This window comes from Geotrypetes seraphini, chromosome 6, assembly GCF_902459505.1.
Source record: "Geotrypetes seraphini chromosome 6, aGeoSer1.1, whole genome shotgun sequence".
In the NCBI taxonomy this organism is placed as follows: domain Eukaryota; kingdom Metazoa; phylum Chordata; class Amphibia; order Gymnophiona; family Dermophiidae; genus Geotrypetes; species Geotrypetes seraphini.
The window spans coordinates 85,639,254-85,653,916 of NC_047089.1; the positions used below are offsets into that span (position 1 = coordinate 85,639,254).

The window sequence follows — 14,663 nt, forward strand, 5'->3', positions numbered from 1 at the left end:
AGTGAGAGCTATTAGAAAAACCACTTTCCAAGTTAGAAATTTAAAATGCGTTGAGGCCAACGGCTCGAAAGGAGGCTTCATCAACGCAGAAAGAACCATATTCAGATCCCATAAAACAGGAGGGGCTTTAAGAGGTGGTCTCACATTGAAAAGGCCCTTCATGAACCTTGAAACTAAGGGATGAGCTGAGAGGGGTTTTCCATGAATCGGCTCATGAAAAGCTGCAATGGCACTAAGGTGGACCCTTATCGAAGAGGATTTAAGACCAGAGTCAGATAAGGACAATAAATAGTCCAACACCAGTCCCACTGCTGTAGATATGGGATTATGGTGATGTAACAGGCACCAGGAAGAAAAGCGAGACCACTTTTGTTGGTAACATTGAAGAGTAGACGGTTTCCTGGAGGCATCAATAATAGAACGGACAGGCTGAGACAGGAGAGCATGAGCTGGAGTTAGCCCGAGAGATACCAAGCTGTCAGGTGCAGAGACTGTAAGTTGGGATGAAGCAGTGTTTGCTGATGCTGTGTAAGCAGTGAAGGAAACAGAGGAAGAGGTATGGGTTCCCTGGAACTGAGTTGAAGCAGAAGGGAAAACCAATGCTGTCTGGGCCACCGTGGAGCGATGAGAATCATGGTGGCTTGTTCCCTCTTGAGCTTGAATAAGGTGCGTAGCATGAGCGGAAGAGGAGGGAATGCATAAAGGAAGAGATTGGTCCAATCTAGGAGAAATGCATCGGGTTCCAGACGGTGAGGAGAGTAAAGTCTGGAGCAAAACAGGGGCAGTTGATGGTTGTGGGGAGCTGCAAAAAGATCCACTTGAGGAGTGCCCCATTGAGAGAAAATGAACTGGAGAGTCGGGGGGTCGAGAGTCCATTCGTGAGGTTGAAGGATTCTGCTGAGATTGTCTGCTAAGCAATTCTGTTCCCCCTGGATGTAGACTGCCTTCAGGAATAAGTGACGAGCAGTCGCCCAGGTCCAAATCCTTTGAGCTTCCTGACATAAGGGACGGGATCCCGTCCCTCCCTGTTTGTTGATGTAGTACATTGCAACTTGGTTGTCTGTGCAAATGAGAAGAACCTGAGGAAAAAGGAGATGTTGGAAAGCTTTGAGAGCGTAAAACATCGCTCTGAGTTCCAGGAAATTGATGTGGTGTTTCTTTTCCTGGGTGGTCCAAAATCCCTGAGTTTGGAACTCGTTCAAGTGAGCTCCCCATGCATAGGGGGAGGAATCCGTGGTGATGACCAGTTGATGAGGAGGTAGATGGAACAGTAGACCTCTGGATAGATTTGATGATTTCAACCACCAAAGAAGCGACTGTCGAAGAGACGAGGTCACAGATATGTGTTGTGAACAAGGATCCGTCGCTTGTGACCACTGAGTCGCTAGGGTCCATTGAGGAGTACGCAGGTGGAGACGTGCGAAGGGAGTGACATGTACTGTGGAGGCCATGTGTCCCAAGAGCACCATCATGTGATTCGCAGAGATGGAAGGTTGCTGGAACACCTGCTGACAGAGATGAAGGATGGTGTGAAGGCGGTTTGGAGGAAGAAAAGCCCTCATCTGAACAGTATCCAGAATGGCTCCAATGAATTGAAGTCGCTGAGTTGGAATGAGGTGCGACTTGGGTAGATTGATTTCGAACCCCAACAGTCGAAGGAAGCAAATGGTCTGATCCGTGGCTTTGTGAACGGACTGAGGAGAAGGAGCCTTGATGAGCCAGTCGTCCAGGTAAGGAAAGACTTGAAAGTTGTGGGAGCGGAGATAAGCTGCGACCACAATCAGACATTTAGTGAATACCCTGGGCGAGGAGGCTAGGCCGAAGGGTAGCACCTTGTATTGGTAATGATGTTGATTGACAAGAAAGCGAAGATATTGTCTGGACATCAGATGAATTGGAATGTGAGTATACGCCTCCTTGAGATCGAGGGAACATAGCCAGTCTTCCTGAGAAAGAAGAGGGTATAGGGTGGCAAGAGATAACATCTTGAACTTCTCCTTGACCAGACATTTGTTGAGATCCCTGAGATCTAATATTGGTCTGAGATCTCCGGTCTTTTTGGGTACAAGAAAGTACCTGGAGTAAAATCCCAGGCCTTGCTGGTCCAGAGGAACCGGTTCGATGGCATTGAGAAGAAGGAGGGAGTGAACCTCCTGAGCGAGGAGGAGAGATTGAGCCTTGTTGGAAGCAGACTCTTTTGGCAGACTTAGAGGTGGAGGAGTCTGAAAATTTAGGGAGTAGCCGTGGGCGATGATAGCAAGTACCCACTGGTCGGAGGTGATTGCTTCCCATCGAGATAGAAAAATTTGTAGTCGACCTCCTATGGGCTGAGGTAGAGGACACGAGGGAGGAAGACTGGCAATGTCCTGGAGAAAGGAGTCAAAAGGGCTGTGTCGACTTAGGTTGAGTAGCCGGTTTGACAGCAGGCTGCTGTTGTTGACGAGCCTGTTGTTGCTGCTGACGCTGTCTGCGAGGTTGAGGAGGATGAGACTGAGCCGGTCGAGCAGAAAACCTCCTTTGATATGAAGGTTGTTGCCTGAATGGACGAGGAGGAGGAGGTTTCTTCTTGTTTTTCAACAAGGTGTCCCATCTAGTTTCATGGGCGGAGAGCTTTTGTGTGGTGGTATCCATGGACTCCCCAAACAGCTCATCCCCTAGGCAAGGAGCATTGGCAAGCCGGTCCTGATGGTTTACGTCCAGTTCTGAGGCCCGTAGCCATGCCAACCTTCTCATTGCTACAGAGATAGCAGTAGCTCGAGACGTCAGTTCAAAAGTATCATAAATAGAACGGACCATAAACTTCCTGAGTTGCAGAAGACTAGAGGTACATTGCTGAAAAGCAGGAAGTTTACGGTCCGGAATATACTTTTGAAAAGAGGTTACCTGTTGAATGAGATGCTTCAGGTAAAACGAGAAGTGGAAAGCGTAATTACTTGAACGGTTGGCCAGCATGGCATTTTGGTAAAGACGCTTTCCAAATTTGTCCATGGCCTTTCCTTCCCTACCAGGAGGGACAGAGGCATACATACTGGCTCCTGCAGTCTTCTTTAGGGTTGACTCTACCAACAGGGATTCATGGGGAAGTTGGGGTTTGTCAAATCCAGGGATTGGAATCACTTTATACAGAGATTCCAGTTTTCTTGGAGCTCCTGGGATTGTCAAAGGAGTTTCAAGATTCTTATAAAAAGTTTCCCTCAAGATGTCATGGAGGGGTAACTTTAAAAACTCTTTAGGAGGTTGGTCAAAATCCAAGGCATCCAAAAATGCCTTGGATTTTTTAGAGTCAGACTCTAAAGGAATAGACAGGGTGTCTGACATCTCCTTTAAAAATTTTGTGAAGGAGGAGTGCTCTGGCTTAGCAGTAGTATCCTGCACCGATGGTTCCTCCTCATCAGATGTGTAATCCTCCTCGGTACCGAGGGGATCATCTGAATCGTCCCACAAGTCAGGGTCCCGTACCGATTGTAAACGGCCCTGGGAAAGTGGAGTCGATGTATCAGTATGTTTAGTCTTGCGTACCGATTTACCAGACCGAGTGGAGACGGTACCTGGGGAATGTAGTACGGTACGGGGTTCAGAGAACAGTACCGGTTCCGACACCGTAGGAGTAGCACGCCGTTTTGGTTCTGCTGACAGAACAGGCATGGACAAAGATTTTTGCGGTGCCGAAACAGTCGATGCCGATAACAGAGGCTGTTCGACAGACGGCACCGAAGGCTCAGTCGGTACCGACACTGGAAGGGTCGGAGACAATAGAGCCGGGAGCAACTGTTGGAGTTGCTGCTTAAGTTGGACCTGGAGGATAGAGGCAATGCGCTCATCCAACGTTGGTCCCGATGGCACCGGTACCGGTTTTTTCTTGCTCGGTACCTTCGGTGCCGCTCGACGCTCGGGTGAAGTCGATGCCGATGACGAGGCAGAGACTTCAATGGGAGCGGAGCGTTTACGGGACCGGCGCTCAGTCTGCAGGACTTGGCTCACTGCATGCTCGACTGGCGGGCCTAGAACAGTAGGGGAAGGCTTCTTAGCCGGCTTACCTACAGGAGTCGACACCGACGATGGATCTGGCGGTGCCGAGGTAGTCGGAGTCGATTTGGAGGAAGTCGTCGACGTCGATACCGGTGCAACTTCCATAGCGGTACCGAAAAGGATCCGCTGCTGAATTTGTCGATTTTTTAAAGTTCTTTTTTGTAAAGAACTACAGCGGGTGCAGGTTTCAGCCCTATGGTCCGGACCCAGACACTGGAGGCACCACTTGTGTGGGTCGGAAAGGGAGATAGGGCGTGCACACCGCTGACACTTTTTGAAACCCGGTGACGGGGGCATGAAGGGAAATACTGCTGTAGCAAAATCGAAGCCCGAGGCTTCGATGGTGCCAACAGGCCCCGCCGGGTCAGATTCGACAAAAAAATGAAAAATAAGAAAGTTTTTTTTTTTTTTTTATTTACACAAAAGGTAAAAAAGAAGGAAAGAAATAAAATATGAAGAGAAAAATACGCGCGAGCGGGAAGGCAAGTGAAATAGAAAAAAATTCCAACAGCCGTTGGAAACACGCGTCTTCTTAGCTCCGCGGAATTAAGAAAACTGGGGACCGCGCGCCTCTGTCGGGCGGGAAGGCACTCGCGCACGCGCGGTGCGGCCTAGCTAGAACTTTCTAAAGTTCTTAGAGTGCAATCACTCTAAAATTGTCCGTACCGGGGCTCCGTCAGTGCCGTCACCCATCAGTCAAGAATATGCTGCCTGCTTGTCCTGGGATAAATGGTCCTATTGCATCAAGTGTACCGTTTGAAGCTACTAGGCACCTTGGACATTGAGGGGAAAACTGCCAATACAAAGTCAAAGGGTTCAATGGCCCAGAGAGCTTGAGTAAAACTCAGCCCAAAATGGCTAGAGACTTCTGGAATGGGTAAAGTTGGTTTTTTGGGTTTTTTTTTTTTTGGGGGGGGGGATACAGCAGCCAAACACCCAAAAATGAAAACTCAAAGGAAGGCACCCAAAAAAGAAACAATTTGACCCATTGAGAACTATAAAAGACAGCTTCTCAGTTTTGCAGAAAACTAAGAGATGCAGGTCCTGCAAGCTGACATTGGGCAGGAAGGCATCAGCATGCAGTGCTAAAATTTAAAGTGAGAGTACTTTTTTTTTTTTTTTTAAACTATCCATACCATGTTCTGTGGATGGCATCATCACATGTAAGAATATTTTACCTGCATGTTCTCAGAGAAGAGTATTTCAAGTTATACTTGCTATTTGTGTAGTTCATCAGAACATTTAATTTAGACCTTTAGTGACTAAATATTACAGCTTAGACATAAAACTCTACTGCCAATTTTCATTTTTCAGCAGCAGCAGTGAGAGGATTAAACACCAGTACTGGTCTAAACTAAATATATACTATATCCAGGTAGTAGCTCAAAATCACTACCCTCTCTTCCTTTACCACATGGACAGTATCAGGCCATGTAGACATATTTTTGCCTCAGTACTATCCATAAAGTAGCTGGAAGTACATGGATTGCACTATATGGATCCTTCAAAGTTTGCCTCCGCCCTGAACATAGTTGGCTCTGTTTGCTACAAAATGGGTGAATTCATCTTTAAGTTAAACATTCAAATCAGGATATTTCATGAAAAAAATAATTCTATACTTTATAAATAAATTGCAATACATTTTTTCAGAAATGCATTAAATACCTGATACTGGTGTATCTCGTCGCTGAACAGATATAGGGGAGCATGTAGGTGAAGCAATACTGGGAGATGATTTGCTTGGAAACATAGGACTAGTTATACTGCCCAAGCTGTGTGCTCGTCTACCTCCCTGAATAGGACTTGATGAAAATTGACCCTTCAATAGAATAAAAAGAAAAGCAAAGTTAACTTTATTCTTAAATGAAACACTTCAGTGAAGTCCTACAACTTTAGTTTTTCAAGATAGTTAAATAAAATAAATTTAGAGCTTAAGTCAAATGGCTTCCCTCATTCTCTGTCTATGAAACGTGTATGCTATTTAATAAAGCCCTTTAATTTAAGAATATAAGACATGAAGCATTCATAACTAGTAAGAAAACAGCATGTAACTTCTTAGGCATCAGAAATCAAGAAGGCACAGTAAATTTTACTGTAGAATCACCCTATCTTAGCATTTTAGGATAAATTTAGATTTAGAATTGTCTGTATATTAGAACCACCAGGGATAATTCCACACCTGCATTAATCAAAGAGGCAACAGTAAGCATTTGCTATAAGACAGGTAACCAATTCCACCCACTTGTAGGTGGTCAGGAAGATGCATAGGAAAATGTGTCAATTTTCCTCCAGGGCCACAATTCCTAGTTTTAACAAATGAAAAATATTCAGGATTCTACTGATAAAAAAAAAAAAAAAAGTTAAGATGCAGCAGGTACCATCTTGAAAGCATGATACTAGTCCTCATCATTGGGTGATAACTGATGGACCCAAGGGCAGAGCAGTGCAAACTAAGTACCTCCTAGAGTGCTCTACTACACATGTGTGGGAGTTCCTAGCAGAGAATGACACGGTGGCGGTTTACCCGCGGCTACCGTGTTTAGCCGCGGGTAACACGCCAAAAACGGGGAATGAAAATTAGCAGTCTCTGCGGGGACGGGGACAAGGCCATCACCGCCCGTGGAGCGGTGAATGGTCTTGTTACCGCAGTGAAGCATAAAGGATCGTGCGGTCCCCGCAGCCCCCACCCACCCACCCGCACGCCGGCTCGATCGTTTAACCAGCTTCCTCTCTCCACCTCACCTTAGTTTGCCGGCTTTCTTTTTCAGCGACCGGAACGCTTTCAAAAGAGCCGCGCAGGCGCGGCTGCTCAGTATTCAATCTTCTGCTCCGACCCAACCGGAAACAGGAAGTTGCAGCAGAGCAGAAGATTGAACTTTGAGCAGCCGCGCGTGCGCGGCTCTTTGAAAGCGTGCCAGTCGCCGAAAAAGAAAACCGGCAAACTATGGAGAGCTGGACAGCAGTAGCGTACCAAGGGGGGGGGGGCGGGAGGGGCGAAAAAGGTAATGGCACCAGGCCTTGGAGCACCGAGGCAGACCGCTTCTCCCCCCTCCCAGCCGAACCCCAGCCGAACCCCCGCTGACCCTCCTATCTCTCCTCCCCCAAGTGAACCTTTCCGACCCTCCCAGCGAAAGCAGCAAACCTCTCTCCAGTAGCGTCGGCTTTCTCCTCCCTCTGCCGCATCACTGATGACGTCATCAGTGACGCGGCAGAGGGAGGAGAAAGCCGCGAAGGAGGTTTGCTGCTCTCGCTGGGAGGGTCGGAAAGGTTCACGGGGGGGGGGGAGATAGAAGGGTCAGCGGGGGTTCGGCTGGGAGGGGGGAGAAGCGGTCTGCCTCGGTGCTCCATTACCTTCTTCGGGCAGCAGCAGCGTTTACAATTCGCTGCTGTTGCCGGCTTCATGCCTTGTTCTCTGCCGGGTCCTGCCTACTTCCTGTTTTCATGAAGACAGGACCCGACAGAGAAGAAGGCCTGAAGCGGGCAACAGCAGTGAATTGTGAATGCTGCTGCTGCCTGATGAAGTTCAGGACATCGGGGAAGGAGCAGGGAGAAATCGGCTGCTGGCTTGGGAGTGAGGGTAGGGAAAGAATCGTGGAAGTGGAGAAATTGGCACGATGGCTTTGTGGGGCTAGGGGGAGAGAGAAAGAAAGGAAAAAATAAAGAAGGGGGACCAGGGGGAGAGAGAAAGAAAGGCAGAAATAAAGAGGGGTCAGGGGGAGAGAGAAAGAAAGAGGGGGAGGGGGCAGGAGAAGAAAGAAGAAGGACCAGAAGAAGGACCAGCGACTCATGAAATCACTAGACAAAAAGGTAGGAAAAATGATTTTATTTTCAACTTAGTGATCAAAATGTGTCCGTTTTGAGAATTTATATCTGCTGTCTATATTTTGCACTATGGCCCCCTTTTACTAAAACGCAATAGCGGTTTTTAGCGCAGGGAGCCTATGAGCGTAAAGAGCAGCGTGGGGCATTCAGCGCAGCTCCCTGCGCTAAAAACCGCTATCGCAGTTTAGTAAAAAGGGAGGGAGAATATTTGTCTATTTTTGTATAGTTGTTACTGAGGTGACATTGCATAAAGTCATCTGCCTTGACCTCTTTGAAAACCCGCGGAATATAAATGATAATTAACATTTTCTCTGCGTACAGCGTGCTTTGTGTTTTTAAAATTTTATTGTTGGTAGATCATTTTGACTTGGCCACAAAGGTAAGGGGGAGGGAGGGAGGGGAGCTGCTGAAAGACATCTAGTAATCCTTGCAGGCTTGACTGTGCAGGGAATTATTTTTGTAAAATCATGTTTTGTTATGTGACTGGCATTATCTAGACTTTAATTTCTATGAATGAATAGAATGAAAATGATATAAAATTACTTGCTTGCAGGGACCGCGTGTTCCGGCTCACACAAGGAAGGAGGGGGTGAAAGGGAAAAAGTTTCTCTTCCTTGGAAATAGATTCTGAAGTGACCTCATCAAAGAAGACCAGCACCAAATGTACAAGAAATCCCTTAAACAATGTCAAAAGAGCCCAAAATAGAAAACTGCTACTGCCTTGAGACTCCATTATTGAAGGAATCAACTTGAAATCACAGAAGAGACAGGAAAAGGTTAAATGCCTCATGGAATCCTCAGGTACAAAACACAAACCAAATTGTGAATGAAATCAGAGCATACAGTAAGAATTATAAAATTGATGTCATTATCCATCTGGAAAAAAAGGCGTACTAGAAATAATGCCTCAGCAATACAATTTTCAGAAGTTCTATTTGCTCATGGTAAGGGAGAAGAGAGACTGCTAGTGATAGTGGGGGGACTGATAGAAGATATGAAAGAAGGGTGGTAGAAAGGAACAGATGGTAAAGGAGGGAGGGAAGGGTGGTGGTGGAAAGGAATAGAACAGACACTGAAAGAGGGTAGAGAGGAACAGACCCTGAAAGGAAATGTGGAAGGCAGAGTGGGGAGAAGATGCTGGAAGGGAAGAAGACAGATGCAAAACTATGGGGGAGCGGAGGGAAGAAGATGGGTGCTAGACGGGGACGGTGAATGGGATGGCAGTGGCGGTGACGGGGCGGTGAAAGGGATGGCGGTGACGGTGACGGGGCGGTGAAAGGGATGGCGGTGATGGTGACGGGGCGGTGAAGGGAACGTCGGTGACGGGGCGGTGCAGAGGATGGTGGGCCGGGGACGGTGCAGTGACGGGGACAGATTTTTTTCCCCGTGTCATTCTCTAGTTCCTAGATCAGTACTGTTTTACCACTTTAATTCCCCTTGCATAGCTATAAGGAGAGATGAACTCCTTGGGAAGGTGGGATTGTGTGTCTTCAGTGAAAGTTAAAGGCAAGTTAATTTTCTTTCTCCGAGGTCAAGTAGGATCAGTCCTCACAAGTGAGAAATTTGTTGCTTAAGAAGGATGAAATGTAAAGACAAGGTCAATAGGCAAAAATAATATCTATTTTATGATAACAGGCTCTTCATTTCTTTCCAAAGTTTACTATTGCCTTTTTTAGGAAACCTTAAAATAATAAAATGAGCCCTCAACATGCCTTACCAGAGTCAAGCCTGCTTTGGCATAATAAAAAAAGAAAATACAATCTATATAAGACATAAAAAATGCCCCCATTTAAGGCTCCCCCCCAAAAAAAAATAAAAAAAATTGCTGATTTAGGCTGTCAATCCTTTACTCACTGTGACACATGCTGAATGAGAGAAACTGCAGGCAGAGCCGAAACAGCATACAAAGAGATCATGTACTTCAGTGAACTTGGAAAACTGGATTCCAAGTCTTCTGAGTGCACCATCGGCCTCACCACCACAGCTGGAGACCTCTGCCACCCTTGGACATGTTACGCAAATGCCTGGTGAAGGAACACAGTCTGGCTCCGATCCAGGTCGCACCTCCATTGAACCACTCAGCCTCTGCTCCACTCAACTAGCACACAAACCTAGGGTGAGCTAGCTCCCAAGGGAACTTTGCAGGCTGTCTAGAGGGCTTATTGCCGAGCAGGGAACCCCCCCTGAAGCAGACGATCTCCAACAGTCTGCGATCTCTCCCAGTCAAGGATGTCCCCGCAGGGAACCTCCACAGCATGAGGGGGAAAACCGCAAACGAAAACATTGAAAGATTGCGAAATAAAAACACAAGCAAAAAAGATAAGCTCCTACAGCCTGGCCTTTAGAAAGCAAGACTGCTGTATATGGGAGCATGCTCAGTGATGAGATATGAGAGGAAAGGCTAAAGCAGCTAGAGCTCTTCACCTTAAAGAATAAACAGCTCAAGGGTGATATGATAGAGGTCTATAAAATACTGAGTGTAGTGGAAAGGGTAGATGTGAAATGCTTGTTCATTCTTTCCAAAAATACTAGGACTAGGGGGCATGCGATGAAGCTACTAAATAGAAACTGGAGAAAATATTTCTTCACACAATGTGTAATTAAACTTTAGAATTTGTTGCCAGAGAATATAGTGAAATCAGTTACCATGGCAGGGTTAAAAAAAAAAAGCTTGGATATTTTCCTAAAAGAGAAGTTCATAGGCCATTATTGAGATGGCTTGGGGAAATCCACTGCTTATTCCTAGGATAAGCAGCATAAAATCTGTTTTACTACTTGGGATCTAGCTAGGTACTTGGGACTTGGGTTAGCCACTGTTGGAAACCAGATACTGTGCTTCATGGACCTTCGGTCTGTCCCATTATGGTGATTCTTATCAGAAAAGAAATGGAAAACTAAGATGAAAATGTTATAAAGTCCTTGAATCGCTCTATGGCACTAGAAGTTATATTTGAGCCCTATTCTGAATCTTTTAAAGGTGCTAATATAGTGGAATTGTCTATATAACAAGGTCATGGGTGTTTTATGTTTATTCTGGGTTTTGTTTTACTGCTTTGGTAATTTGCAGATTAACGCAGTTAACACTTCTAAAATCATAAGAAAAGGAAAGGAACTACAAAATGTGACAGGAAAACAGCATTTATACGCGATCAGGTCATGACTCAAAGCCCAGAAAGGGAAAAGAAAATAGGGAGATGACGGGACAAGGGAAACAAGGAAGTATATGATAGCATGGTGAATCGTGGATGAACGGATGCTTAGAACAAACAGCACCAGGTTTATTAGGACCAAAAGAAACAAAATAGTTGTTTGAACTTTGGAAGCTTTAGTCTACTCCAAATAGGCATCTAAGTCTCTCTTGTAATCCAAACTGTACAAATCCCATTCACTTATGTGAACATGTATCATAGTAAATAATTTTACAAGGACGAGGACTAGTCAAGGTGGAAATTTGTCACTACCTTAGGTAGGAACTAAGATGCATGTTTAAATCACCATATTATGAATAAACTTTATATAAGAACATAAGAATTGCCGCTGCTGGGTCAGACCAGTGGTCCATCATGCACAGCCCTCACGCGGTGGCCCTCTGGTCAAAGACCAGCGCCCTGAGACTGAGACTAGCCCTACCACGTACATCCTTCTTCAGCAGGAACTTGTCTAACTTTGTCTTGAATCCCTGGAGGGTGTTTTCCCCTATGACAGATTCTGGAAAAGCGTTCCAGTTTTCCACCACTATCTGGGTGAAGAAGAACTTCCTTACGTTTGTATGGAATCTATCCCTTTTCAACTTTAGAGAGTGCTCTCTCATTCTCTCTACCTTGGAGAGGGTGAACAACCTGTCCTTATCTACTAAGTCTATCCCCTTCACTACCTTGAATGTTTTGATCATGTCCCTTCTTAATCTCCTCTGGTTGAGGGAGAAGAGGCACAGTTTCTCTAACCTTTCGCTGTATGGCAGTTCCTCCATCCCCTTAACCATCTTGGTTGCTCTTCTCTGGGCTCTTTTGAGTAGTACCATGTCCTTCTTCATGTACGGCGACCAGTGCTGGAAGCAGTACTCCAGATGAGGGCGCACCATGGCCCGATACAGCGGCATGATAACCTTCTCTGATTTGTTCGTGATCTCTTTCTTTATCATTCCTAGCATTCTGTTCGCCCTGTTCACCGCCGCCGCACATTGCGCGGATGGCTTCATCGACTTGTCGATCAGAACTCCCAAATCCCTTTCCTGGGAGGTCTCTCCAAGTACCACCCCGGACATCCTGTATTCGTGCATGAGATTTTTGTTAACGGCATGCATCACTTTGCACTTGTCCACGTTGAACCTCATCTGCCATGTGGACTTTTGTGCTGAAATGACTGCAACAAAACCTTCCAGGTCAGGTACTTCCGATCAGGCGTCAAGTGGCTCAGTAGGAGCTTTCATCCAGTGAGTTAGCACTACAATGAGGTATGATGGAGGGATCCAAGTGAAATAAACCAAACAAAGTAAACAAAATGATACACAAAGATTGTTTTACCTTTATCATGGTGAAAGCCTCCAGCTGTAATGAACTAAAGTTGGTCCATTCAAATTGAGCGATGTATAAGGTATTGAATCAGTTTTTATGCAGAACAGGAAAAAAGGAACTAGAGCTTTTCTCACACCAAACTAAAAAATGTTTACATCTAGAATCTCTTCTAGAAGCCAGAAAAAGGCAATCGTTCTTTCAAAGTTTGGTTGCAACGTAGTACTTTGAATACCTTGCAACTGTCCTTCACGAGTTCATCAACCTTTCTCATGTGATTCTCATCCATTGCCGTCACAAGTCAGCCCTTCCTAATCCAAAATCTTTATTTATCATTACTGTGATATCGTCACTACCAGTATCAAAACCCAAAAATAAAGAAAGGAACCAAAACATGAAATGTTGAAAGCAGAAACAAGAACATGAATTCCAGCACCCACCCTAGGAACTCTCCAGTTAAAATCACATTTTTTTCAATTTGATATTATAGGCTAGATTCACTAAAGACATCGATCGTGTCCCAACCACTTTGCGACCCGATTGTTCCCCAACCCGATTCACTAACCTTGGTGCTGATCAACCTCCGATCTGATCTGCACATACAAATGAGGGAAATGGCATGCAAATGTAGGAAGGTAGCGATTCACTAAACAATTTAAGGAACACTGACTGGGCTGGCCGATCCAAAAACAAGCGACTGGTAAGTACCAGTCACTTGAGCAAAAACCCTGCTCTCTGCGCCTTGGCTCTTGCTGGTCTCTGCCCCGACTCTTGCTGGCTCTCTGCCACAATTCTCTTGCTTGCCACCCTTCCCTGCAGTGTGAGCCCGTGGTTTTAACCCACTTTAAACCCACGAGTTAAAACCACGTGCTCGTGAGTAAAAAAATATATTTTTTAAAAACACGGACAGCAAACGCATGTGCAGACGATCTACAGGCAAAGTAGATGGTCTGCACATGCATTGGGATCACTCTCAGGCGATCAGTGTGGTCGGTTGGGGGCATGATTACAATTGCCCTCGTTTGCATGAGAGCGTTTCGTGAATCAGTCCCCCGGCCACAGATCGGATCGGTGGCCTTAATGAATCTAGCCCTTTGAGTATAAACTCAGTGAGAGGTGCACACTAGGCAATGTTTAAATGAAAATCCCAGAGCCACATTTTTTCTGGGAAGGATGCCGGACTAGTCTAGCAGGATTCAAGGAAAGGAAATTAACATTTAAGAATATTATCTTTATTATCCTGCTAGATCAGTTCAAACCAAACCAATGGTATGCACAAAAGTGAGTGAGAGGAAATATGGCCTCCTTCATAACTACCCTGCAAGAGACAATATCTGCCTAGATTGAGACATCAATTCTATAGAGTTTAGTGAAGGAGTACAATGTCAAATCATTCTGCCACCTTGCACATACCTTTTGACAAGAGTGTTTGGTTTGCACCTAATAAATAGCTTGTGACCTAATTAAATGTGCTCTCAGGCCTTAAAGCAGCACTTGAGGTTGGAAATGTATGCAGACTCGATCACTGCTCTGGTCCACTGAGCAATAGTTGATTTGATGCCCACTTGGTCTCCTATGCTTGCCACAAAGAGATATGGTCTGATATTTGAAGCTGTTGGCTAAGCTCAGGAAACACAAAACATTTAACTTGAGGAGAACTCTCCCAGAGCTTTCCTTTTTGTCCACCTGAATGTTTCATTCAGACGGAAAGCACAGTTACTTACCGTAACAGGTGTTATCCAGGGACAGCAGGCATATATTCTCACATGTGGGTGACGTCATCTACGGAGCCCCGATGCGGAAGCATTTTCAAGCAAACTTGATTGAAGATTTAAGTTTGCTCTGCTGCTCCACGCATGCGTGCCTTCCTGCTCCACTAGGGGGTGCATCCCCTCGTGGTCTCCAGTTCACTTAACTAGCCAAGAAGCCAACCTCGGGGAGGTGGGCGGGTTGTGAGAATATATGCCTGCTGTCCCTGGATAACACCTGTTACGGTAAGTAACTGTGCTTTATCCCAGGACAAGCAGGCATGATATTCTCACATGTGAGTGACCTCCAAGCTTACTGAAGAGGGATGGAGGGAAGTTGGCAATTTAAGCAAATAGATTTCGCAACACCGATTGGCCGAACCGGCCATCGCTTCTGGACAGGGAGTCCAGACAGTAGTGGGAGGTGAAGGTATGAACCGAAGACCACGTGGCAGCCTTGCAGATTTCCTCAATAGGTGTGGACCTGAGGAAGGCTACGGAGGCTGCCATCGCTCGGACTTTGTGTCCCGTTACTCGACCATGCAGCGCGAGA

General features: G+C 45.9%; 1 protein-coding gene across 2 annotated transcripts in view; it reads right to left on the reverse strand.

The window, feature by feature from the left end:
• BORA (BORA aurora kinase A activator) overlaps window positions 1-14,663 on the reverse strand; it is a 178,889-nt gene that overhangs the window by 50,105 nt on the left and 114,121 nt on the right. For both annotated transcript variants that reach the window (XM_033948972.1, XM_033948971.1), the window contains exon 10: window positions 5,695-5,848. In XM_033948972.1, coding sequence (XP_033804863.1) covers window positions 5,695-5,848 — 154 coding nt within the window. The remainder of the gene's footprint in view (window positions 1-5,694; window positions 5,849-14,663) is intronic.